Raw genomic sequence first — 26,906 nt, 5'->3', positions numbered from 1 at the left:
TGGCGATGGGGAAGAAGGGTGCCAGCTTGGTCTCCATTCACTCACTGCTTCTTTCTCGTTCCACTGTCAGAAGTTCTGTACACACCGTTAACACCCATCATAAGAGCACATTTGGCCAAGCGAGTCAGGATTTTTGCATAGCCTTACAGCACTGGATGGGTGCTAGGTGTACCATTCCCATTCATACAAGGAAAGACATCACAGATGCCCTAAGCTCACTTTAAGAAGATTATTTTCATGCTGAAGTTGTGCATGTATTATTTTCCTGCGGATGCTTCTGGACCTGCAGCTAATCATTTGATCTTCAGTTCTGTGAAGTACAGCTGCTATCTTTGTAACCCTCTACAAAACTGTCTTGTCTTTCCTACTGGTAAGTTACAAAATTCTCAAGCTTATGACTGAGATGATACTTCTGCTGAGGCATTTGCTCCTAATGTGACCTGAACTTAGTTTCCACTCCTAAGGAGAATGCTTTTTGCTCTTACTCCAAGTGTAGTAGGCTTCCCTTTCTGCTTCTCAGTGAAGACATTTTTGTTAGTGATCATTATCTAGACTAGCAGTATAAGATCAGGTGATGGTGACACTTATGCTGCCTTTACTGTCTTCAGTACTCTGTAGACCAAGTAAGGATATATCTGCAAATGCATCAGAATTTTTGTTTAATGTTGCTATTGTATTCCGATTTTGTTTCTCCCAAAACTTTGTTCCTTGGGAATGGGTACTCCCATGTATTTGGTTGACATAAAAGAACATCAGTTTTTTATGACTCCAAGACTTTCTGTAATTCTTCATAGCTTTGGCTTTTGGAACTCTTAAGGCCAATTAAACCATGATTTCTGAGAGGGATAAGCTGGTCTGTGTTAATCATGCCAGATAAGCATGCACACAGTAGTGACTTTGTGTAGAACAGTTGACTTGCCGAAATTTTCTGCCGTCATCTACTCAGTACCAACTTTCCATTTGCTCATGCTCCCATAATTGACGAAAATGTAATCATTTGGAGCAAATAATTTCTAGAAGCAGGTATGTAAGGGAGAGATCCATAAACAAAACTTTTTTTTTTTTTTTTTTTAAATACTAAAGTGTGAGTTTTAGAAATGTAGTTCTGATTACAGTTGGCAGTAAGCCCAGAGTAACTATCCCGAGACTCTTAAACAATGTTGTTAGTCACAGTAAATTTGTGGGGTATGAAGAGTGTAACTTTTGGCAACTGACAACCAGGTCAGGATATTTTTTGAGATGAATCCAAAATGGGCTTTTTTCTAGCAAAAGCCAAACCCACTATGCTTTATTAGCCTGATCTTACCCTGGCAACCAATTACTTGGGTAATTACTACCTTTTCTATAGGATAGACATAAAAGGAGCAGTTAGGATCCAGGTACCTCTTGAGAGACCAGACTGCTTGCAGAGAGGTAGAGAGAGCTAAAACAGTTTGATTCTACTCCCACAGCAGAGCTGAATCACAGAAAGGAAATGCATGTACTCTTCTTTCCAGTTCACCCACACTATACGTTAGCGGTGTATCTGTTTGTTTGTTGCTTAAAGCTTAAGATGGGTATCGGTTCACTTTCTGTTGCATGTTAAAATGATCTGTAGAAATCAGAGATGGGGATTGTTCAAGTCTCTGGGTTTTGTATAGTGTCCCACGGCTTTGTTTCTAATTTCTGTTTGACAATCTTGGAACTGCGTATAGCTGTTAATTACGAAAGCAGTACTTGAGACAAAATTGGTTTGTTTTGGTAAAACTAGGTGAGTTGTGCTTATTTCTGACAATTAATGTCTGGCTTTCCTTTCTTCCTCTTCTAGTGACAAAGCCCCTCTTTTCTAGCATGCTTTATTGTGTAATACTAGATTTATCTTTATGATTCATATAATCTATGTAACTCGTGGCAATTTCAAAGAGTCAGAGTTACAGTCCAGTGATAGTATTTAAGTCATGATGTGAAAGGCACCCTTTATAATTCGTTAACCCAATTGTCCAAACTTCAGAATTCAGAAGGCCTGGCACTTGTTACGCTACGTAACCACAGTGCCAGCCTATGGGCACATGATATCAGACTCTTTACGCAAGGACCTGAGGTCACATATCAACTATGTTACATCACTGCAGGGCACTGTAGGGGTCTTGGATTAAGTATGTGCAGCCATGTCGCTAGTCATCGGTCTGGAGTACAAGAAAGCTGGCTCTGGGTCTACAAAAAGGGCAGATTAAACTGTCTCTCAAAATACGGAGTATGTGCTTCTGTCCAAATAACTTGGATGACTCGACCATGGGGGGGGTCTTGAGAGTAAGCTGATGCCTGTGCTTAAAATATAGCATAGGCCGAGCCATTGAGGCCTGGCTTCCCAGCAATTATTGTCAAACTCTCTAAAGCAGCTTCAACTAACCTTCTCATTTTGGCCTTTCAGTCTTCAGGGGATGGTTTGCTTTATCATGGGAGAGCGACCAGTTTTTAAATGTCAGGTTGAAAAGCATATGTAATATAATTTATGAGAATAAAGAATGTGTCATTGGTTATACTAGCCAGAAGAAACTGGGCACTAAGTGATTGTGAACCAAGATGAGGAAGATCTGTCCTCCCTTCAAACAGTTCTCCATTTTACACTTCAGAAGTTTTGTCCACCTGAAATGACAGATACAGACAGCTGTTGGAGTCCCATACAAGCGGACATTTTCTGTGATTTCCAGAAGTTCCAAGCTACCCCAGGGCAGTGCATGAGAATTTTTAGTTACAGTATACTGTTTACTGTGACTTGTAATTAGAATAGCTGTGAAATACTCTCAGACTAAGATAAAGTTCTCATTGTTACTATTTGACCATTCTTTTATTATACAGTGATCTGTAATATGCACTTTGAGGCATGCTCAATATAGATGTGCATTCTTCTTGTTTGGGTTGAGCATAACAAAAGGTTAAGAACCGATCTTTCTTTATATACTTGGCCAAGAGCAAAAGTACACTGAAGAGAGACTTTCCATGTCTTAACAGTGTAATACCAATACATATTTGGTATTGTCATTCTTCTCTGGTACGCAGGCCAGAAGGAACACACAGTATGATTTCTACAGTTAATTGAACTGGGTCATGAGAAAGCTACATCCTTTGGACATACCAAACTTGATGTTACTTTGACATCAGAAAAGCCTTTCTTTCAATTGTCAATTACTTGCATTTGCCTTCTGTTGAAGCTAGTGCCTACGAGGCAGCAATGCCCGATAGTGCATGTGTGCCCACTTAGAGAAAAGGGTCATGCTCTTTTTTCAAATCAGTTTTTCAAAAAGGAATGAGGGGGAATGTTATATTTGTACATGGTAGGGCATCACACTTGCCAGAAACTGAAAGAAAGGACAAAAGCTGTAAACGATTTTATCTTGCCAAGTGACTAGCAGTAACCCAAATGTTTTTAAAAAAAAGTGTTTGGGGGATACTGAACAAATAACTAAATTAACTAAAGTAAATAGTGTGAAAAACACCACCACCCAACCTATCAACCTATTAAAGCTTTATATAAAAGTGGACAGGCAGTGCTGATTTTTCCTAAAAATAATTTTTTAAAATGGCAGACCTTAGTATAAATCGGTTTGCATGTTGTTGATTCCAATTTAAATCTCCTTTCTTGTGGACTCTGGTGGTAGAGCAGAAATACGCATGTGGGGAAACTGGTGCTAAAGCAGTCTACTTCTGCTGACACAGAGGGAGGGCATTGGTAAGATCACTTCTACTTGAATAATGTTTTATATGAACATATTTCATTTACCACTCAGTACATTTTAATCTTTGTGTAATATGTGTGTAGAGGCTGAGAGGTTTCCCCCTTTTTTGACAGGGGACACTAAAATTTCTGTGGTATTCTAACACTTGTATGGAAGATGGATTACTTCAAGAATGATGAGTTCAGTGTTCTGTTACAGTTGGGAATTCAGGGTAGCGGTTTCATTCAGGTCTGCGTAAAGACCCTTTCTAAAAGTTGGGTTTTGTTGAATGCATTAATAATTTTGGGAAAAAAGTCTCATCTGTATCATGTTACCCACATAACTTAGGTTAGTGCCCTTATATGCCAAGTTAATGGTTAGCATTGGTAAATCCTGACTCCTTACTCAACTAAAATTCATAACCCTTAATATAATGAATAATCTGTGGATTTTTCATTGGGTCTGCTCCTCTGTCCTAAACAAAGCTTACTTAAGGAATACGAGGCTGAAGAGCCCTTTCACCAGAGAAGTACCTCCTCATCCACTTCATCATTTGTAACCAAGTATTAATAAAGTGCTGTGGCAAAAATGCCTTGTGTTCATGAAGTAACTGAGTGACAAACAGTCAAGAATTGTAAGACAGTGTTTTCTAAGGATTTAAATGGTAATTGGGCCTGTGCTTGTAGTGGAACCATTTTGTTGAAGGAAGATGCACATTCATTTTCTCAGGTAAGTCCTGGTCTGCTTACAGTCTGTTACTCAGCAAATTTGTCATGTTTATGGCACTATATAAGCTGTACCAGAAGAGTACTTTAAATAGTTTTTCTTCTTTAATACATACAGCCTATCCCTTTCGTGACAAAGGGAACAAATAATACTTTAGAACCCATATGCCCTTTTTACTGCAGGTGCAAAGCAAGCAAGTTAGACAGGAAAATATGTCTGTTGCCAGCATCTGTCACAGCAAGCCCCACTAGCTGCTTAATGGAAATGTTAAATGGTTGAAACTAAACAGCTGTTGTCAGGAGAAGAAAACTATTGAGGGAGTCTTCCCGTCATGCCCTGTTTCCATTAACTCTTCATAAGGATGAAGTGTGTTAGCCTAAAAATGAAATATGTTTGAATATACGTATTAGTGATCTGTATAAAACATACAGTGTGTATGCTGTTATATATGGTCCCTTGCACATCTATTTTTGAAGATCAGCTAAATAATTCGTAATTCTTGCATGTAAGGTGTCTTCGAGATGAGAAGGAAAATGACTGAGGAGTTTGTGTTTCAAAAATCTTGCTGAATTTACCTGTTTTCCTACCTTGAATAGGTTTTTTGCTGTATTATCTAATTGAAGAATAGAACCAAGATGCTGTATAATAGTTTGATACTGCATAAGGAATGGGTTTACAAACACAGTTCTCGTTTTTCTTCCTCCTTCAATTTATTTTCCTTATGTGCTTATTTTTCTTCCTCTAATTGTGTTTGGTTACATCACTGTCCTTATTTACATCTTAATTTGTAATAATGTCATCACAGAATAATAAAAAAAAACCCCAAACAAAAAGCAACAACCCAAAAACCTGCAAAATGTAAGTGCTCCGACCCCTTGCTTGTCAGAAGGGAGCTCTTGGGATCCAGTCACTGGAGGTGTTCATTTTTCTGCTTGAGAATTTCCCATTGCAGGCAGATTTCTTCCTCCTTTTATGAGAGGTGAGGAGCAGCACATTCCCTAGAGGCTGACCTGCCTTCCCAACCCGATAGAAGCTGTGAGGCAAACCTGCTTGTCCATCAGCAGAGCCACCTTCATCAGGGCCTGCTGCAGCTATTTACGTGCTGTTCGCGTCGGTGAAGGGAGAGCGCAACTGGCTGAGCCTGTGAGAGGACGCAGCCAGACCAGGCAATTGAGCCGACGTGCCTGACGGCAGCGTGGAACCTGTGACACACTTGGCTGGCAAGAGCAGCCTAGGCAGATCGCTCAAAACCGACAGATGTGAATCAAAATCAATGTCTTCCCCCGTCCCTTGCTGAAATTTAAATTGACAGATTTTTAAAGTCTAACTTGACATTCTGTTGTCTAGAGTTTGAGTTTCAGCTCTCAATAAAATGTGATTATGGTTTGTAGTGTGACTCCCTGCGTTCAGTTTAACCCAGATTTTTCTGTTCCGACTTGGCCCCCAGGCATTAAGAGTGGGTGATCCGCATTTCCTTAGTCGCTGCGTTAGCGGAAGCATTCTAGCAGTGCGGGCGCAGATTTCTGCTCTAGGTACGGAGTCAAAAGGTGGCCTGTGCTTGGCTGTTCACATTTGTTAACTTTCACGTTTGTTAACTGCATCTCCCTTTTGCACACTGAAGTAAAACTTACGCTGCAGAGATTAAAAAATCGAAGGTAAATTTCATCTGTTTATGCTTGATAACAAAAAATGCGTATGGAGGAGGAAAAAAAAAAGCCATTTCTAGTGGCTGTTGTTTAAAATACTTCGTTTTTTTTTTTTAATAGGATGATAACACTGTACCTTCTGCTCCTGATCCTCCAAGTCTTCTCTTGCATGAACGTGGAACAGGTTTCTGCTTTGATTCCAGGTAAATATTATCTTGTCTTGGTCTTCAGTGTCGTGGATGGGTTTCTGTGTAACTAGACTCTTTTATTCAAAGGTGGGGGTGGAGATGAAACACTATTAAACACTTTCAGTGTATGTTTGGCTTACGATTCACTGTCAGAGAATATGTGTTAGACTGGGCAGACTATTTGTGTTATACCTTATTTTGACGTAATGGGGACAATTTATTCAGTAAACGAATGAGTAACTTTTGTTTTTTCCTGTCTCTTTCCAACCTAATTGTGAACCTAAGTTTAGAGCTTTTATAAAGTGTTACGTTTGCTAAGAGCAAGCATTTATGAGCAGAGAGAGTGGTTTCCCATGAAACTGCTTGGCCATTAAGACATTCAACAGATTTGTATTCGGTGGTAGCTGGAATTATGTCAAAATAATGTTGCTTTTAAAATGCCAGGTTATTTTGGAATTGCTGCATAAAAGCACTTTAACTGCATTGAGCACTTTCCACAGAGACGTTTTAAATTAACTTGCATAGGTGCAAAGTCTACTTAAGTTTGTAGTAAAGCTCTTAACGTCGTCGGCAGCAGGACCCTACTTCTATATTTTCTTTCGCATTAACAGATTAAATAACTGTTTCCTTTTTTCTTTCTCTCCGCCTCCTCATGAAGTTTTGATGTGCACAAGAAATGCCCTCTCTGCGATGTGATGTTTCCACCTAACTATGACCAGAGCAAGTTTGAGGAACATGTCGAGAGCCACTGGAAGGTGTGCCCCATGTGCGGAGAGCAGTTCCCGCCCGACTATGACCAGCAAGGCTTTGAGAGGCACGTTCAGACGCACTTTGATCAGAACGTATTGAATTTTGATTAAATACTTTGTTTTGCAGTGTAGCTTAGAAAAAACCTCACAACTTTGAGTAGTCCACCTACGGAACAAAACCAGCACAGCTTTTCTGTAACAGCGCGAACTTCGGATTAAAAGCTAATGTACTCTAATGGGAGCTGTGATAAATGGTGGCTGTAAGCTGCTCTTGGGTTATCTTCTCTCTCTGCCTAACCTTATACTAAGAAAACCCCACAAAAGCCCACCTTGTTGTGTTATGTAGCTATTTATTCCCCTTAGTGGAATTTGTAAGGACGGAGGAATGGCTTAGCCTTAGAAAAATGAGACCAGCTTCATGATGTTCTTCAGCTACATGAAAATGCCACCGAAACACCTAGGGTTTCTCTTGACCATGATAACAGAGGCATGATTAAAAATGTCATAAACAAACAGATGTTTGTCCTAGCAAATTTGTGTAGTTTTTTGTTGAGTAACAGTTAAATTGGAAAGTTACATTACTTACCCTATGGAAATAGAGTTTTCTAGTACATTTCTGAAATGTAGATGCATGTACTGTGAGATTACAGGCTTGCAACAAAAGGAATGGCAGATACTTCAGTTTTACATATAGAATGTTTGCCTTAAGGGATAATGTTAAATTAAGTACATTATACTTTAAGGCAGTATTTTTGAGTTCAACGAAATTGCTGTGCTTAAATGCCTAAAAGTAATTGTTTAAAAAAAAATCATTGCCATTATGTTGCAATTGCACTTAGTAGAAAATACTGTTATATTTTCGCAACAGTGGATTGTGTTCCTTTTTTGGCTTAGGGCTTTTAAAACCTCCTGCATTTTAACTTTATGTATTTCTTTCTGGTAAGTAAAAACATGCGTGTATATCTAAACATTTTATATTTACTTTAACTGTGTTAAGTAAATTTGCTTTCCACTTGTTGTACAGTAGTCTTGTTACATTAAAAGCAAACTTACTCATGGAGTCAGTGGTGCTTTTTTCCTGATGCTCATTTTGAAATAAACCAGAGTTTAGGCTTCATGTACTTACAGTAAATGACATTTCAGCCTTGTATGACAAAGAAACTGTTGCTCACATCTATTTATGCTCTTTGTTTGAGAGACTCGGGGCTTAAGGTTCTCAGTAGCTTCTCTTTGTCTGCAGTTGTCTTGTGAACATGTGCAATATGCTGTTCAATGCAGGATTTATTAAAAGTTGCATGACAGATAAATGGCAGTGTCTTGGGTAGCAGCTACTCCATCTGTCCTCTCAAGTCATTTTAAGTCTTAGATGATTTTTTTTATATACTGTGCATGTATATATGTGTTATGTTATATGTGTTCATCAAGAGATGATCTAAGGTAATGTATAGAAGTACTGAAATAATATTTTGTCCATTTATTTTTCCTTACTGTAACTCAACAGCATGTGAAAACAGTTAGGCTATAAACCCAAAATATTATTAGTTATATTATTGAAGACTTAGGAGATCTCAGTGGTTGGTATCCCATGCAGGCAGGACAACCTCAAAACCTGAGACTCCTCCTAGAGGTGTGTGGTATGTTACAGGGAATCACTGACCTAGTTTCCCTATTAAATAGCCACCCTGAAAAGGCTGCTTGTAATAACCTACCCAGTGAGTTTTGCAGGTGAGTGACAGCAGCAAATACCTCTGCTGAAACCTCAGTGAATTACAGTTTTAATGATCTCTCCTTTCACAGCTATAGCCCCTTCATTTCTGCAAACTCTTAGCAGAAAGGTAACCCAGGCCCTTTTGTAGCGTCAGCACAAATTTCCTCTGGTAACCTGAGCCCTGTTGTGATATTGGAAGGAAAGAGCCTGTGAAATCCGAAGTCCTTTTGACTGATTAAATCAAAATACTGTCTTTTTGGTGTGGGGTTCCCCGCCCTGCCCCTCCAGGCTGTAGCATTCTGTGTAATTTTGTGCATTAATGGTGTAGTGCTTAAGTTGCTTCATGTGTTTATTGAATACAGAGTTTGATGATACCCCAAGTAAAACATACAAATAAAAAGACTATATACAGCCCAAGAACTTGCATCTTTAGGTTAGTAACGAGGAAAGAGCAGTCTTTAGGTCAGAGGCAGTTTATTTTAAATGTGATTTGATTTACATTTATAAGCAGCTTTCTTGACAGGAATTCTTTAAGTTGCCTTCAGTTCTAAAACAAACCTCTGTTGCTTTCAAACTTAAAGTACTTTGTCCCCAACAAAACATATGAAAATATAATTTAAAGCACACTTTTCACAGACACAGTACAATACATTCACTATACACAGTATAACAAAATAGTCCCATCTTTACCTGTTTAATAATACTGTCACAATGAATAGGTAAATAGAAACTGGATTTTCATTTTTTAGAGTTGAAAGGAACTTACATGCAACAATGACATTTTACAACTGTTTAGCTGTTGAAGGAACTTACCCAGCCTGTAGTTTCTTGCACTTAGGAGCAGAGCCAAACCGTGGTTGTTGGCCAGATCTGTTGCCAGAGCTGCAGAAGGTGGGAAGCGGCCGCCTTGGTGCACCAGTAACTAACTCGACTCGCATGTCTGGATCATCCTTTAAAGCTGGCTGGCAGCACCCTACAACGAACGCAAGCACTGTCGCCTCTCTAGGTTTTGAAAAAGTGGTGTTTCTTTCGAAACGCTTATTTGTGAGGATGATGCCCAAGTGTTTTAATGAGACTTTTACTCTGCTGGAGAACAGGTAATTGTTATCCTTACAAGGTTTTAGTCTTAAAGCTTTGGGGGAAAAAAAAAAGGGAAAGCTCATTCCTCCTTAATTTTGAGCTTTCTTTTGCACTTAAAATAACAGAAACAAAGCAAAGGCGATGGCTGTGTTTAACACAGCGCGTTCCTCCCTAACCCTCATGGGGTGAGAAGTGTTTCGGGGCTGGGGCAGGGTGGGGGGTGCCCACCTCCACTCCCGGCCAGCTCCGAGACCAGCACTTGTGAGAGAAGAACGCTCAAGGCAGGATGGTAAACGACAAACGTTCAGGTATGGTCCAGACACGAAGCGCTCTCAGGTTGGCTTTTGTTTTAAGTCGGTCTCTGACCACCTGCTGCAAGAAGCACTTAATCTTCAATAAGGCTCATATGTCATATTTCAGCAAAATTAATTGTAAAGCTAAACAGACACTTCCAAATGGAATGCAGTGACCTACAATGAGAAGCAAAAAAGAAAAATGCATAAAGAAAATCTCAAAGTACAATGAACATGAGGGAGAGGCATTAGAAACTCCCTTAGCACAAATAATGGACCTCCTTAAACCATGCGTAGAACTTTTAATTTTTATTTGCAACCACAGGCACATGCTCGTACGGTAGTTGCAAGAATTGGCAACACATAAAACATTAAATCTGTTGGCAATAGAGAACTACAAAGTGCTTTAAAACTTCATCTGAGATGAAGATAATTGTTTCTCACACACACATAAATTTGCACTTAAGTATTTCCAAGTGTCTTTCTAAGAGATCAGGGGTAAATATTTAGTTGGACTGGGATATTGGTCCTCAAAAGTCTGATGGGCATGAACATAATCTGACGTTCTGTACAAAACAAAAAAAAAAAGTAATTTCTAACGCTGAAGTGATTGTTTACTAGTTCAGATGGCAAGATTTTGAGCACTTCAAGAGGGGGGGAAAAAAAAGATTCGCAAGATAATATAAAATACAGCAAGCACACCTTTTTATGTATGTTATTTAAGTATGAAAATATTTTTAGCATATTATGTTAAACATTCTTTCTTATTTATATTTCCATTACCTAAAAGACTTGCTACTCCACTGGTAACTCCATTATGTAAGGCATGTTAACGATAGTTTGACGAAGGTGGTATTTTGGTTTTGCACACACATCGACAGCTGCAGTGACAGTCTTCATCACGTTACAATCTTGAAAGGAAGTCAGTGCCAAGCGCTCCTCCTCTTACTCCTATTCAACACTTCAGGACAACTAAATACGCAACGCCCCCCTAACTTTTTTTCCGTTGTTTTGGAGAAATGTTCTGAAGAACCTATAAGCTTTTATAGCACCTTATCTCAAAGTAATGAACATGGGTATGATGATTACATGTGCAAATGTACAAAATCATTAACTCTACAAAGATACATCATTCCAAAATTACAGAAAATTTTAAAGCATGCATTTAATTTTTTTAAAGGGTTGCTGAATGCTTCCCCTGAAAAAGGTGGCTGTTCTCAGAATCAGCAACTGCTGGTGAGGATTTCTTGGCACATTTGTGACCAGCATGTTATTGCTGCATCTTCCTGATAATCTCAGCAGACACGGGGGGATGGAAATTGATTGTGTGGTGCCGCAGGCCCTGAGCTGTCTTGTAACTCTTTCCACAGCGACATTTGAACGGTTTGCGTACACGGATTTGCGTTCTGTGGCCGTTCTTAGCATGGTACTTTATACCGTTCACATTCTGTGAGTGAAAAAGTAAAACGTTAGTGGTCAAGTGGGCTGATAATGGCTTGGCTTCCTGTTAAAAAAACAAAAAACTGATTCAACGTTACAGGCAAAATCACACGAATTGCTAGGAGCTGCCGCTAGGTGCTACGCATGTGTTGGGCTGTCAACACGCGAGGTGGGACAAGAAGGACAATAATGCATGGAACTTGTCTACCTGGGTAATCCTCGTTTTTGTCTCCCAACGTATTGCACTTTACAAAAAATACCATTTAATGGGCCTCCTGACATACAGCATTGACAAATTCTATTCAGAGGTTCATTTACAAGCAAACAAAGAATTGGCACGAAGACTCGAGTCACACTTCTTCAAAAAGCTGAAACTCCCCCCATGGTGTGTGTGTTCCGTTTGGTGTCATTGTTTCTAGATATGTCTTTAGGCACCAGCAAATTCTGATAGTTTACACATTGTCTCTGAAGAATTAACTGCAGGAAACACTTAACTTAAAGAGTTACGCAGGGCACTCAGGAAATAATCCAGAGAAGCCGTCTTCAAAACAACTATTGTTTGGGAATATTCTACAGCTACAACTAGAGAACTCTCCACTGATGTTTGGGGAGAAAGAACAAAAAACAGCACCGTGACACACTTAACCGTTACACTGGCAAGGTCAGGAAAGAGGCAACACTTACAGTAGATTAACCAAGACTCTCACTAAGCAATGATCAAAATCACACCCCTGTCCTCCTTTTCACGTATTTCTGGCAAAAATGGAAGAAGCTTTGTGGTCTCAACAGCTGTTGTGATACTGCTTTAGGTAGGATTTGTCTGACTGGAGTGTCCCTTATCTGCTTCCACTAGAAGAGTTTGGACTTTTGGATAAATAAGAAAAGGCAAAGTGTCTTTCACTAGAGCTACTCCCAGGAAGAAACCAAAGGAGATGCCAAGACAATTTGTGACAAAAAGATACAGCTCCGAGGCTCTGCTGTGTCCTCTCTGAAGTTTCCAGATACATATCTCAGGGTTTTCTCTAAACTATTAATAAAAGCTGAAATCAATTAACAGCACAGATATTAATTAACCTGCTGAAATGTCAGGGATTTTGTCTTTGTTGAACCACTGCTTGATGTTACACATAGCAAAAAATCCCTCTGGCTCTTTTTAAGCAACAAGTTCAGTGCTACCAGTGTGGAGCTTACAGTAAGTGGAAGCTCCGGCTTGGAAAGCACAGCGATTAGACAGGTTAGGACATTTTTTTTTAATTTATTTTTTTTTTTAAAAGGGAAAAAGAAAAAGCCTACAGTAAACAGAAGAGAGCTACAACTCCTAAAACTTTTGAAGACTTCAGAAGGCACAAGGTTAACATCTTCAATACCACTCTCCTGCCAGCACTTCCCTTTCTCCTCCCCTACCTCCTAAATCCAAGTTCTTCTGAGTCAGTATCTCAAGAGTTACATCCCACCACTCCTGAGATAGACAGCCCCCTGCCTGCTGTCCGCCACTGCCCTGCTCTAGCCACAGCTCACAGCAGCAAGAGAAGTGTAAGGAACTTGCAGCTCCCATCAGGAAAGCAGGGAGGAGCATAATTGCAAGAGAAACGGCCCAGTCCCCACATAGCTACAGTGTTCTCACCTTACAACGTAAAATGCTGTTCCTTATTTATTACACCTTCACTGTGCCACTGCAGCAATGTATTTTTAATCTTTAAGCAAAAAGAGTTCGTTGGTTTCAATCATGAAGTTGAGTGTGGTACTGTTCTTGTCAGAACTCGTGACGCCCAGTGTAGTCTGGACTGCTGAAGTGGCACTTTGGGGCAGACTGGGTGTCTGGAGAGGTTGACTTGTGGAAATCCTTTAGACAGAAAAACTTAGCCTAAAATATCCACCCTGGAAAGAAAGTATGGTGCAAGACTGCAAGCAACTGCTCTGCCCACAAATTCATGGCTTCTCTCCTCTGGAGACTCCAGGCACTCAATTCTCACTCGCAGTTGCAAATCCAGCCCCCAAGTTGTCCTTCACACCCTTAAAAATACCGGACAACTCCTGCACAGCTGTCACCTGAGATGTGGGAGACAAGAACCTTCAGTCTCCAATACAAACCAGACATACGAATATGAGCCTTTAGTGCCGGTAACTTCTGGGTGAAGAGTATTCAAAGGAGGTAGAAGGCCGTACCACCGACACAAGACAAAAGCAGGTCAAAGCTACAAATCATCCTCAGGAGCAGTCAAGTGAATTCCCTGCAAGTTACCTGAGATCCTGCAGCAGTTTTTAGATGGTTTTGCACATAGTTGCAACCTTCAGCACCAGCACCCACAGGACTGTTGGCTGTCATAACACATATGTCAACATCTAAGTACTGTTAAGGACCTGCATCTTCAAAGAGAAAATCTGGGGGTGACCTGCTAAGCTTTTGCTACTGCAGTGAAATTGTAAATGTAAAAACAAAGTTACCCCCAAACCCTATATATATGGTTTGGAAATGACAGAAACTTGTTTATACTTTTAATTTTTGCAACCAATCACTTTAAGATACTTAAACTAATATCAATTGCTACAGATGCCGTAACTCTGCAATCATGAATTCCATCCCATTCCTCACTATTCCATGCCAACAAAACTCTTCTTCTGATCCAGATTTTTTGATGATCCACTCAGCCTCAAGTAGAGAGTACCCCACGCGCTTTGATGGGGGAAGTACTTTTGGGCAGAAGATTTAAGGAAATGCTACACCAGGAAACTACGTGGAATGAATTGGGCCACGGAAGGTTTGAAAACCCACGCAGAGTATGCGGAGCTAGTGTAACAGGAAATTTGACCTGTACTCCTGTCTGAAAGAAAATTGTTAGAATTACTGGCAACTCTTCAGCACTTTTTCCACTACTGTAATGTAAACACTTTGTTGTATGTTTGGGTTGAGTTTGCTGAGGTATGGCAAAACCCACTTGCCAAACTCATACATCACTTTTATTGCTCTACTTACTTAGGTTGCTCTCACAAATTGAGGAAGAAGATGGAAGTATAGAAGGGCACTTCAAAATCTTGAACAGGAGGAAACAATTATTAACCTGGGACCAGATCAGGAGGAGATAGGGAAATTTAGACTGGCACTACGTGGTTTGCACAGATGTAAGGGCACTTGTTGGGCAGGGCCCTCTGCACAGCAGACCTCGTGAGGCCACTACACTGCAGAAGGTGTGAGAGGTTGCCACCCCCTCCACATGGGAACACAGACATCAAGGATAGTTTGGGAGGATTTCTTGTTTCAGGACTTGGACATTGACGTATGTTTTTGTATCTCCTGGCTGTTCCTCCCAAAGTTTTCTTTGTGCATCCAGTTCCTCTTCACTCAACTTGCAAGCTCTGGCTTGCTCCTTTCTTTCAAGTAAATTCCCTTCGTTCCCTGTCTCACTTCAATATTCTCCCTCCCTAAGCTCTGCCGAGCATCACTGCTCTTAGATCAGCCTTCCCAGGGGTTTGTCCAACCCACAGGTCTAGGACCCTTGTCCTGCCAGAAAGACAAGCCCAATGCATTCTTGGAAGGTACCACTTCTCCTCTTGCTCATAGCCGAAAAGCAGTCATGCATATAAGCTATGTTTTGTATGCATGGAAATCTATTATTCGTTTATTATTGTATTTGCACAAACTAGAAAAGTTATGACAAATACTCTAGGGTTTTCTCTATAATAGTATATATGCATTATTTGTGGGGTTGTTTTGTATCTATTATGTATCAAACTTTATTTGCTCTTTGGAAGCTGGCTGGCTAAGTTTATCAAAATGATACACGCATTTTGAATGTCCTCCAGAGCTGGAGACCAAATAACTGGCACACATAAGTGGTATTGAATAAAAGGAAAACTAATTGCCATAAATCCAGACTTTAGCTCCTACAGGTAGCATTTTCCAAAGAAAGTTAATTACTTGATACTCACAGACTTCTGGACAGGCCATCCAAAAGTGGATATAAATCCAAAAATCTATTGAGGGTACACTCCACAGAAGCAAGGCTGAGATTTTTGCGTTCCTTTGAATCACACAGGTGATTTTCTAAAAATCACATCTAAGGCATCAAATAGAATCACAGAATCATTTAGGTTGGAGAAGACCTTTAAGGTCATCGAGTCCCACCATAACCTAACACTGCCAAGTCCACCACCATGTCCCTAAGCGCCACATCTTACACGTATTTAAATATCTCGAGGGATGTGGACTCAGCCACTTCCCTGGGCAGTCTGTTCCAATGCTTGGTGAACAAATTTTTCCTAATATCCAATCTAAACCTCCTCTGGTGCAACTTGAGGCCATTTCCTCTCACCCTATTGCTTGTTACTTGGGAAAAGAGGCCCACACCCACCTTGCTACAATCTCCTTTCAGGTAGTTGTAAAGAGCGGTGAGGAATACAAATTATATGAACAACAACAAAAAAATCCATCAATGGCAAACTATGAAATTCTTATAATTTGTTCTCTAGGTCAGTAACCATAATTGGAGAAGAAGAAAGCAAGCTTCAGAGGCTTGAGCTTTAAGCATCTGAAGTGAGTGCGCTCTACATTCATGTAGCTGCTTCTGACTATCCCACAAACAAATTTACGTACCATTAAAATCCCCCCTCCCCAAATCTTCAGCTCCTCAAGAAAATCTGCCATACTATATAGAGGGCGTAGTACCAATACATATTATAAGCAAGCCATTTTATTTCTTAAAAAAATAAAGTCCCTGAAGAGCAGATAAATATTTATGGCTCACTTCTACTGCACTGCCTATGGGAAACTGCCAAGAGATAGCAGCTGGGCAGAAGGCCAGGAGGGACTTCTGATACTCATCTGGGCTTGTGTATAAACATGTTCTCATTCCAGTTTCCATTGTCTGCCCCAGCCCATTCCTTGGGAGTATTTGTTGTACTCATTCTCGTCTTATTTACCTTTCTGTAATGACTTTTCAGTGCAGAGGCCATCTTTTATCCTTGTACATTGTTTGCAAAAGGGAGCCCCATCCCTACTGGGTCCTTTAAGCATTACTGTAATCCAAATAACACATCTAAAAATAAAATTTCTGCTTCTCAAACGTACGTCACCTAAGGCCAGACAAAAGAAAACTGTGTATATCCTCCTTTCCTCCTCGCTCCCTAAAGGAATGCATCCTTTCTCAGCCGTAAAGTGAGCCTGGCAATTACTGTATGTGCATGTCCGTGTTCCTGTTTGGAGCTCCATAATTGTTTTACAGCCCGAACTGTGATTATCCAGTACCCACCAGAAAATCCCAGTGCTTTGATCACAAGACTCCCTACCCAGACTCTGCAAATAATTCATCAGAGGAGCGGGTTAAGCAGAAGGAACACGAAGAGGAAACAAGAAACACAGCTGACACAAAGCTAAAAGGAAGGAAACAAAGATAAAAATGCAGAAAGAAAAAAATCAGGCTGAGAAGAAAAAAGAGAGGAAACAGAGCCCTCGGAAAAGAGAAATGAGGTGAGGCAGTTTAAGGAAATGTGTTTTCCTATCAGGACTAAACAGAGGTGAGGCTCTTAGGAAAATACGGTACTTTTTATTTGCTGCTGCTATCTGCCCTTCAGCCTCTCTAAGGGTTGTTAATTTGTTCCCCGTCTGACTGTTCCACCATTAATGGTGGACGAGATATCCCTTAGACAGTCCTCATGCATTTGAGATGAAGGTAGCGAGATAGCAGAAGCAGGCAGAAACAGCTTGCTTATTTGGGCAATAAAAAGACAGAGGGCTGGCAGTCAAACAGAGAACAGACAGGATATAGCAAATTACAGGGTTCTCCTTCTAGCCTTTGCCATTAAGCGTATGTTTTCTGCAATGCATAGATGCCCTGTGGGCACAGCGACTTCTAACAATCACCATGGCCTGTTTGCTTCCTGAGCTAGGGATTTAGCGTTTATACTATACCCTTCCTCTGGCACAGCTTCTACCACACACAAGAAAAGTATTAATCTTGAATAATCTGCAAAGTAATCCTTGTAAATAGTCTGAAAACATCTTTCCCTCTGCCCTGACCCTGGAAATGGTTTTCAGTTTTTTCTGTAACTGAAAAGAATAACCAGTATGTAGTTAAGGCTAATCTCGGGGGGGCGGGGGGAAAGGGGAGAAAAAAAAAAAAGACTTGTATCTCACTAAGAAATGAACACACTACTTACGTTTTAAGTAAGTATTGTCAGCATTAACTGATCTATACAGGAATCCCAACCTCGTGATTTGCTGCTATGGGAGCTGCCGCAGTCCAGAACAGCTGCACCATCACTGAAACACGTTTTTGTCTACTATGCAATTTCATGCACAGTTTATTCATTCTTGTCACAACTGTTTTATCTCAAATGTTATTGGTCTTCCTATATTTCTCTTTCATATTTCTGTTCTCTTTTAAGTCCCTACTTTTCAATTATTTAAAGGACAAGCCATAAAATAAAACGAGTATAAAACCAACCCAACCTCCACTGCTTTTTCTAGGGTATAGGTCAGTGGTTGAATTTTCCAGGACTTCAGAAAAACTTGCAAAAACTTCAGAAAAACTTAAAAAACATGCAAAAACTTCAGAAAATTATTTAGATGCTACTTCTGTTCCCAAATTTCAATGACAACAGAATACCATACTGAAGTGCAAGCTGTTCAATACAATTTCTTCTGTCCCTGCACTGGTTCACGTGAAGCAATACTCCCATCCTCACAAAATCACAGCATGTTGTACACCAGCCAGCTCAAGGTTCAAAGCTAAAGATGTTTCACTCCCATAAACAAACAAAAAATATACGTGATGAAGAGTAATTAAAAGGCTGGGGGTGGTGGGAATTGTTTCCTAGCATGTCACGCAGAAGGATGCAAGCCCTGCATGTGGGGCCAGGCACTCTGATGGCTGTGCAGACAGGTCACGGGGACTCGGACCCAGGACAGAACGATGCCAGAATTTCTCCGAGGCTCTGCCTTGCCGAGGTGATCTCTGACTTGCAAAACGTTAACCATCACCTTCCGCGCATCACCTTTACCAGGAAAAGTACCCTGGGCACAGTCTCCCTAAAGGAGAGGCAGTATCTCTGCAGGAATTCATTCTGGCACTGATGGGCAGCAGTTTTTTATTTAGTGTCTCTATTTAGTGTCTCTGAAAAGGACCCAAGAGATTATTTTGCTGGTAGTACCTCCTGCATTCTGCACTTAATTTGTCTAAATAATAGAAAGCTAGTTAAAATGTGTAAAGCAAGAGAGTCACTCACTATATGTGATCTCTCTTGACCGACATCAAAAGGGATGCAAAAGGCTATGTCCTTTGTAAAACTGATAACTTGACTGTGCTTGAGAGGAAACCTGTGAATACAATACGTACTCTGCTAGAACACCACAAAAATAAACGTAAAAAGTCTATTAAATGAGAAAGGTACAAATTGATTTTAGAGGCTTTTTTTTCCCCTCCGCACTACATTCGCGGGAAATAAAGTAGGTCTGCACTACTGCTTACCTTGTATCTTTTTTTACATCCAGGAACAGGACAGGCAAAAGGTTTCTCATCCCCTCCATTCATGCACATTGAACTAAGGATAGCTTCAGAGCTGATAGCACTTTCTGTCGTCCAGGACTCATCACTGTCTGATTCTTCATAGTCTACTTCCTCCTCATCATATTCACTACCTAGAAAAGCCGGGTAGTGAGATAAAACAAGAATAAATAAGAGCACAGCAAGATAACACATTCTGCATTTATTACATCAGTTACAATGACTTGTAATTTCCCCGCTTTTGTCTTTGCTGGAAGACAGTTATTTTTAATTTTATAAACCTATCTTTCTTATAGTTATTTATTCCTTCATAAAGACACCATGGTTCTTTTTCTAATAACCAGGACAGGCATTATTAATATATCTTCAACATATTAATATATCTGTTAACTGCGTGGCACAGAAAGTTCAAAGGACTGATTTTAAAATGCAGTTTCATTACTCCTCAAACACCAGGATCCTGCCTTCTTTCCCAGCGCCTGAACAGAAAATGTGGTTCTCCCCCCCGCAATTAAAGCTAATTTTAAGGCTTTTCTTTATGCAATACAATACTGAAGAGCGTAATTCTACAGATCATAAACAGTGTAAAATAATATGTTGACAAGTCCTAATGCATTTACTAGCCCTTTGGAATTAATAGGAATTATAGCACAACATTAATAAGAATTATATTGTAGCAATTACAGTTGTGAAATTCATTCCCTCAGGTGTGGGGATAAATTGCATTGTGTGGCTGCCCTGAACAGACCGCATTATGTTCCAGATATGCTCGGACAGCATTTGAGCAGCTGGTGCTGAGTTTATTTATTATTTTTAATTGCAATAACTATTAATGAAATTCTCTGAAGAAGTTAAATGTGAAACAAGAGAAATTAAGAAAGCAGAATTTCAACTATAAAAATACAGTTAAAAAAAAAAAAGGCAGGGTAGGGAAGAGCCCCAGCTGATTAAAAAGAAAATATATGCACAGAGGGAGAGAGAGGGAAAGCTGAAGGAAACTTCTGTGGTGTCAGCAGGAGGTGGTGCTGTGTTTCCCCTCCCCTTTCTTCTTTCCCTTTCCCAGCTCTGCTAAATTTTATCCTTTCTGCTGAAAGACGATTTGGCTCGGAGTGCTGGATTAGCTCCCGCTATTAAAGACAGTTATGTGACACTTGCATGGCTCTATTTGCTTCCCTCATATGCCCTTTAAGTGCACGCCTCTAAGCAGCTCTACACGCCGAGAAGAAAATGCAGATGCCTCACGGCAGTTTAAAGAAGAAACATCCCGACTTCTCAGAGAAAACCCATGCTGCAGTGTACAACGGGGTCTTTAGGGTTTTTTTGCTTCTGGCAAAACTAGATACGCACCTATTGTCTACAAATTTTTCCCTTTGGATTCCTCCTCCTCCCCCAGTACTCTCGCTCAGACTCGGTACCTCTCCATCATTGAGTAAAACGTGTGTCAACTGGTAGCTGCAAGTACTTGGGGCTCCTGAGCTTTAATCAGATACTGTAAGTTCGCTTACAGATGTCAGGCTATCCACGTTCCCTTCCTGTGGTTTCCATCCGTACAGGGTGGTGCGCAGATGAGGAAAGATGGATGGTTTCCCACCGTCAACAACTGTCGACATAAGCGCACGCACACATGCTCTGCAGCACATCTGGAAAACTCTGCCCTGCTGACTGCGACTCCTTATCCCACACCGAATGAGCGAAAGCCAAAGAAAGCATTATTGACCTCTTAAAATATTTCTGAACTCTAGGAACAGTTAACCTAAAATGAAGTTAAGAGTTGTTATAGTTTAATTAACTAATAAAAAAATGGAGGCAAAACCACAACTCTGCTTCTACGATTTCCTGCCCTTGATTGTATCTTGATGGAAAAAATTCCTCAAGCTGTTCCTTTCAAACTTTTTAGCTCAGTGGTTTTTTTTTTTAAGCAAACGCAACAGAAAACCCCATTGTAAATACACGTATGCACTCATAGGATGAGAAAATACACAATTCTGAACACTGATACCAGCAATTTCTGCCATTATAATCACCTCCTTGTAAGCCCCCTTAAGAGGGGGTGATTTCCTCCCAAACAGGATTTTGACCTCCCAAAGAAAACATCATTTGAGAATGCATGACATCTACTACGGATATCACTAATTTTAGTGATAACAAGGAGCATACTTTTATAAAACAACAATCAGTGCTCTATAAAACTTAATATGCAATATGGTACATGAGGGAAAAGAAACACAGAACAGTAGGGAGAAGCAGCAGTCATTACAATTATGCATTTCCATAGGTTTTCCTTTACTTTCAGGGCATCCTTTTAATTTTTCTAGTAACTTTACTGTAAGAGCCAATTCTGTAACAACTTTTGTCCATGCTTCACTTACAGACACATTGGAGGAGAGAGACAGAAGAAACCAAAACGTGTGTCTGAGCATCTGTGAGGTCAGACCATCCTTATGGTTTTCTTTTAATTAGCTTACCTGAACAAAAATGCAAGATTTTGTCTGGTATTGTCAAAAGAGTTGTTTAAACAGTATAAGCAAATTCTCCATTGTCTTGAGTTTTTAAATCCAGACTTGTCATTATGGATTTTACAAATGTGATGAGCTTTTTTGAGTATGAATAACCATTTATTTTTCTTCTTGCACAAAACAGTAATACTAACGGTGCCAAGTACCTGAAAGGCATATTACTTTAACAAAGCTGGAACTGCAGTCTTATCACTGCTTTTATCTAACAGTGTCCTACTGAACTCAACTGCTTGTACTCTCTTTAGAAGGAAAAAAAAAAAAAAATTAAAAATCCCCAAATGTATTTAAGAGGGTCCTGGTATAAACAAAATCCAAAACACTGTCTTGGGAAAAAAAAAAAAAATCAGTAATAAAAATGTATCCTTTAAATCATTATGTTATTTCAGTTGCCATAGAAAAACAACACTGATTTAGTCAGGCTTTTAAGTAATTCCGCCTCAGAATTTAATTTCCTCAGTTGTCAGTGTCTAAGAGCAGCAACCCATACAGTGCCTCACTGATTGCGTGCAACACATCAGAGGCAGGGGGCAAAGAGGAAAAACAAAAAGCACAACACACAGGTTGGTGCTGCCATAATAAACAGCCCCTAGACAGGGTATTTTAATTAAGTACTGTAAGGCCGGGGACGGTGGCTTTGCGAAGCCGCTCCCAGGCCGAGCAGGAGTCCCCGGCCCTCAGCTCCATGTCAGGTGTACAAACTGCAACCCGAGCGGCCGGCTGCTGCTGGCTCCTTCGGGCAGCTTGCCAGGGTACCAGCCGTGCGCTGAAGGGGAAGCGTGCAGCAGTGCACTTTGATCGAGATACAGCTTGCTTGCTTTCTTTTCTTTAAACTTGGTTGGTGTTTCACAATAATAACTGTAAATATTTACTTTTTAAAAGGAAAAAAAAAAAAAAACTAAGCACCTTTGCATTTAACCATGGCCTGTTCCAGGGTGTAGCAACTGTGTGACTTGGACAAGTATTTGCAATATCTCTTAAGAGAGCTCCAAGAGAGCTGGCTCACTGATCTCCGCTTGGACACTGCCATGCGCACGGAAAAACAGGATGCTCTGCTGGGGCATGCTGCCCTTCTAGGGGACCGAGCAGAGCTGCTCCTGTAGCACGTGTGCTAATGGCCTTACTGTTTCTCGTCATCCAGTACTCAAAGGAAAAATATTAGAATTAGGCTTCAGAAGTCTGAATAGCAAAAAAACTCCCCAAAAATCCACAGCACACATTCCTCTAAGATGAAGCATCCAAATATCTAGAGGGGAAAGGGTGATAAAGCAGCACATGCTTTCAGCAAGGTGATGTACAAATACACAATATTACTACTGTAACTAAATACTAGTTCTACAATAGCAAGAAAAATGCCTTCACCAGCTCTCTCCTCTGGCAATGCTCTTTCTGAGGCTCCTTGCTAGCTAGCTCATTGCTTTTTACTATATCCAGTTTCATCATCTGGCTTTCATTCAGGGATCTTACATAGTTCTACCTCAGTTTAACCTAAAACCAAAGTTTTATCGTCCAAATGACTTGGTAACATCTTCCTAATATTGCCCCCGCCCTCACATGCAATATTCCCTCAGCCCTGGCCCACAGAGCCATTTCCCCTCTCCTCACTCCAGTGGCCCTGCCAAAAGGCTCACTTCATCTGTGCTGCCCCCAGCAGATTAAAACCAAAACAAAGGGAAGGAAAGAATGCTAGTTTAGGTTGGGTTTTTTTGCTGGAATTTTCCATGCTGAGACAATGCCACTGCTCCTCAAAGAAGAGGTGGACTCCACTGGTGGGGATGGACTTGAGGTTGGCATGGACTTGAGGACACCACTAGGTACAGCTGGCATAGTATGCTGTATCAGAGCCAGGTATTACCTAAAATTACTCATTATGAAAAGACAGAAAACATGCAGGGTCACAAAGTATTCTGACAAGTTATTTATCTTTTAATTTTTATGCCGTGTTTAAACACAACCCATCATAAGAAAGAAGGCTGTCTACATCACAGCAGTTTATTTGCCAAAAGTAAACACATGCAGGAAAAGGGATGATGATTACTGCCTGCGTGGTAAGAAGTCTTTGTGGTGTGATGAAAAGCAAAGTTGCACCATAAAGACTTGCTCTACCTCCTATTCCAGTCAGTTTTGCTATCGAAATCAGCGAGAAAGCACTTAATCCTACAGCAAAGATCTCACCTCTTGAATGCCCATCTACTACTTTTTCTTCTTCTAGCAGATGAAGTCAGTAACTTAAATAGCTCAGAAACATTTTGCAGAGTTAATCATTTGACATTCTGGAATAGACAACATCCCAGCTACACTGCTGAAAATTTGAAGCCTTATCTTTTATGTGTCTGGGGTTTATTTGGTATTCACACCACTGTAGCCAAGATAAATTCTGCCTTTTGCAGTGAATTCTGCCTTTGAGTGAATTCATTCCACCGTGAGATTTACAGAGGATTTTTTTTCCCCTCAACTCTAAGTCAATCTTGGTTCTAGCAGGTGCACATCATTTGTAGTTATGTCACTTTTTAAATCTAAAGACTTCTACACTGTGCCTTGAAATATAAAAAAGACAAAGCTGATGAAAACCAGCACAAACTGTGTGTGCCATTACAATGAATACGATCTATCTTGACCTCTGATCAAAAACATTACAAGTTCTTTCTTTCTCCTCCCATGAAGAAAAACAAACCCAGAGCATCCTTGCCAATTATTTTTGTGACCAGAAAGCATACATTTAAGTATACAATTAATAACTGAGCAAACAGCTTACTGCCGTGGAAACCAACACTGGTTTTCAGTGTCACTGAAAGTTCATGGTAATTTCCAATAATCTCTCATAAAAATTCAGCTTCACACTTCGTCCCATGCGGGACCTGCAGTTTCTATTTCACAGAACCAGTTTTATGAGCGCACTTCTTATGTTAAGAAGTTTGCATTCCCCTATACTGTTGACAGCTTCCTTGATAAAAAAAAAAGGTGAATTATTAATATTATGTGAATTTTGGTCTAACACTAAAGCATATTTATGAATTTGTCAAACTTCTTCCCTTTGTGCCTATGGATGTACACACTTTCCTCCATGCTCACCAGCAAGGAGAATGTTCCCACAGCTGATACTCATTGCTGGTCTAAAGACATATCAAGTCATTTGCAATGAAATATTCTTTCTTTATATAAAGCACGAGAAATAAATGCTAGGGGCAATGAAATACAAAACAGTTAAGTAAGATGCATCATGGCTGCTATGCAAATCTTTGGTCTAGAAGCTATAGCAGGACTCTCTTGGCTGTGAGCTGGTACCAGTGGCTCTGCAAACTCAGGCAACAAATTTCAGACACTGGATCATTCAAACAGACTAATCCACAGTTTTTCCTTTGCCTGCTTGCTTGTTTTTGGTGCAGGGGGAGAAGGGAACTCAGAGGACAAAGTGTTTTTCAGCCTTTGTGAAAGGTCCATTCAGATTACCTTCTTGTATTTTCAAAAATGCTTCTTATCTCATGTCCACAAAGACGATGTAAACATGCATATAATACGACCAAAGAAAACCCACGGTAGTTTAAACAGAGTACTGTGTAGTGCTACAGACATTGGCATTTTAGATTGCAAGTGCAATTCCAGCGTTTGGATTAAGCACCTACATAAAGCCAGCACTAGGTTCACCATGGTGAAGGCTGAAGCCTTTCTTCAGCCAATGGACGCAAGCAAACGCAGTTAAAAGTTTCCTCTCTTATCCCAGTAAGAACCTCTGAACCTTGCTCCTGGGAGAGGAGAGGCAAATTTCTTCTTGAAGCCAACTGCATGCTTGGCAGCTCTGCTGTCACTCGAGGGAGCTGCTTGAGATGGTTATGGTTTGTCAAATGGGCACTTGCCAAGGCTGGCGGAGACATCTCTTCCTCTGCATGATCACAAAAGAGCCATCAAAATAACAATTACAACTTATTATTGACTTGGCCTTGCGCCGAGCCGGGGGGTGGCACAGGGCATGTCCTGCTGGCCGCTGCCAGCCCCGGCACAGCGGGTCCTGCGAGCTGTGTGGTCTGCGGCGGTCGCTGCCGGGCTGCTCTCACACACGCTCGCGCCAGGAGCATGTCCCTCGTCTTGCACTTCAGCCGGTGCCGCTGCCAGCATCCTACTCTTCCTCATGACACTGGTCAGAGCAGGATTTGGCCAGAAAAATGTCTTCTGGAGAAACCACCCTTCCTTCCAGTCCTCTCCTAGCTCAGATCAAGTATCAAGCGCTAAATAACGAGCTGTTTAGGAGCTATTACTACTCAGAAGAACTAATTTTCTATTGTCTCTGGCTGAAGCAAGGCTCCGTTAGCAAATAAGCACTAAGAGAATTTCAAAAATGTACCTCATGTAATGATGTGAATATGGATTCCAATACAAAGGGCAATATAGCTTTTAACATTATTTTTATGCAGAAAGTACTTAAACACTAGAGAAACTAAGGTAGAACACCCCACCACCACCACCTTTTTCTTGCTTATTTGCATCATTTGAAGAGTAACCAGCAGGGTCTGCTATACCAAAGGAAGGAACATTTAAGCAAGCAAGGATATAGGTAGATGTTTCTGGACATCCTCTACCTACTCACAGTCGCCACAGAAATGGCAACTCTAACTTGCACAGTCACAAAGACAGTCTGAAAAGATACTTTCCACAGCTATGTCGGAGGGTGGGTACCTCAAACAGGATGAAACCACAAGTAGTTACGCACCCATGCCATGGATAACCCTGGTGTTTCAAATGTAATGGAAGACAGGTCAATTCCAACATTTCAAATCACCTTTAGTTTTCATTTAAATGCACAGTGTAAGCTCATGCTGAATTTTAAGTGACTGAAAATGTATTCAGTTACAAGGCTAGAATCCACTTTGGAAAGTACACAAACACTTCAGATCCTATAGGTAAAACACAGAACCGAATATACTGTATTTTGGTACGAAATGATTTCAGCTTAGCTAGCCTATATGGGAAATCACCCTAAAATCCTAGAGGTAAAGCTAAAATGATAGAGGTACAAAATAAACATAAAGATTTTTATTTAAAGTATTATTAGTATGACATTAGTATTATATATTCTTATTCAATATCAGTAAAATTGGGAACTATTTGCACATGAGATGTGCTTACCACTTTGGGCTACAAGAGAAAGAGAACTAATAATGCTCAGGTTAAAAAAAAGTAGTCCTCCAGAGCCAATATAAGGGTTGGTGGAGCAGCTGGACTCTATCTGGCCCTAGGAGCCATTTGCTATCTTGATGCATCTGTATCTTGATATTGCTATATCCAAGAACGATCTTTAAAACTAAAACACAAAAAATCCCAAATCCAGAGATTATAAATCCACTAAAAGGAGCCTGCACACCTATATAAGCAGG

General features: G+C 40.4%; 2 protein-coding genes across 2 annotated transcripts in view; one reads left to right on the top strand and one right to left on the bottom strand.

The window, feature by feature from the left end:
- Positions 1-7,299, top strand: part of TAX1BP1 (Tax1 (human T-cell leukemia virus type I) binding protein 1) — a 46,466-nt gene extending 39,167 nt beyond the window's left edge. The window contains exons 14-15 of the mRNA XM_010289027.1: positions 6,188-6,270; positions 6,914-7,299. Coding sequence (XP_010287329.1) covers positions 6,188-6,270; positions 6,914-7,115 — 285 coding nt within the window. The 3' untranslated portion in view covers positions 7,116-7,299. The remainder of the gene's footprint in view (positions 1-6,187; positions 6,271-6,913) is intronic.
- Positions 7,300-10,301: 3,002 nt separating this feature from the next.
- Positions 10,302-25,417, bottom strand: JAZF1 (JAZF zinc finger 1; the record flags this gene model as incomplete). Its single annotated transcript, XM_010289028.1, has 6 exons — positions 10,302-11,532; positions 18,989-19,158; positions 20,647-20,777; positions 21,703-21,779; positions 22,153-22,303; positions 25,183-25,417. Coding segments are annotated over 6 exons (941 nt in total), but the record flags the coding sequence as incomplete, so codon positions are not given.
- Between the last annotated feature and the right edge of the window lie 1,489 nt (positions 25,418-26,906).

The sequence above is a fragment of the Phaethon lepturus genome, unplaced genomic scaffold (assembly GCF_000687285.1).
Source record: "Phaethon lepturus isolate BGI_N335 unplaced genomic scaffold, ASM68728v1 scaffold13676, whole genome shotgun sequence".
Taxonomy (NCBI): domain Eukaryota; kingdom Metazoa; phylum Chordata; class Aves; order Phaethontiformes; family Phaethontidae; genus Phaethon; species Phaethon lepturus.
The sequence above is the reverse complement of the archived record's forward strand: the minus strand, read 5'-3'. Positions and strand labels throughout refer to the sequence as shown.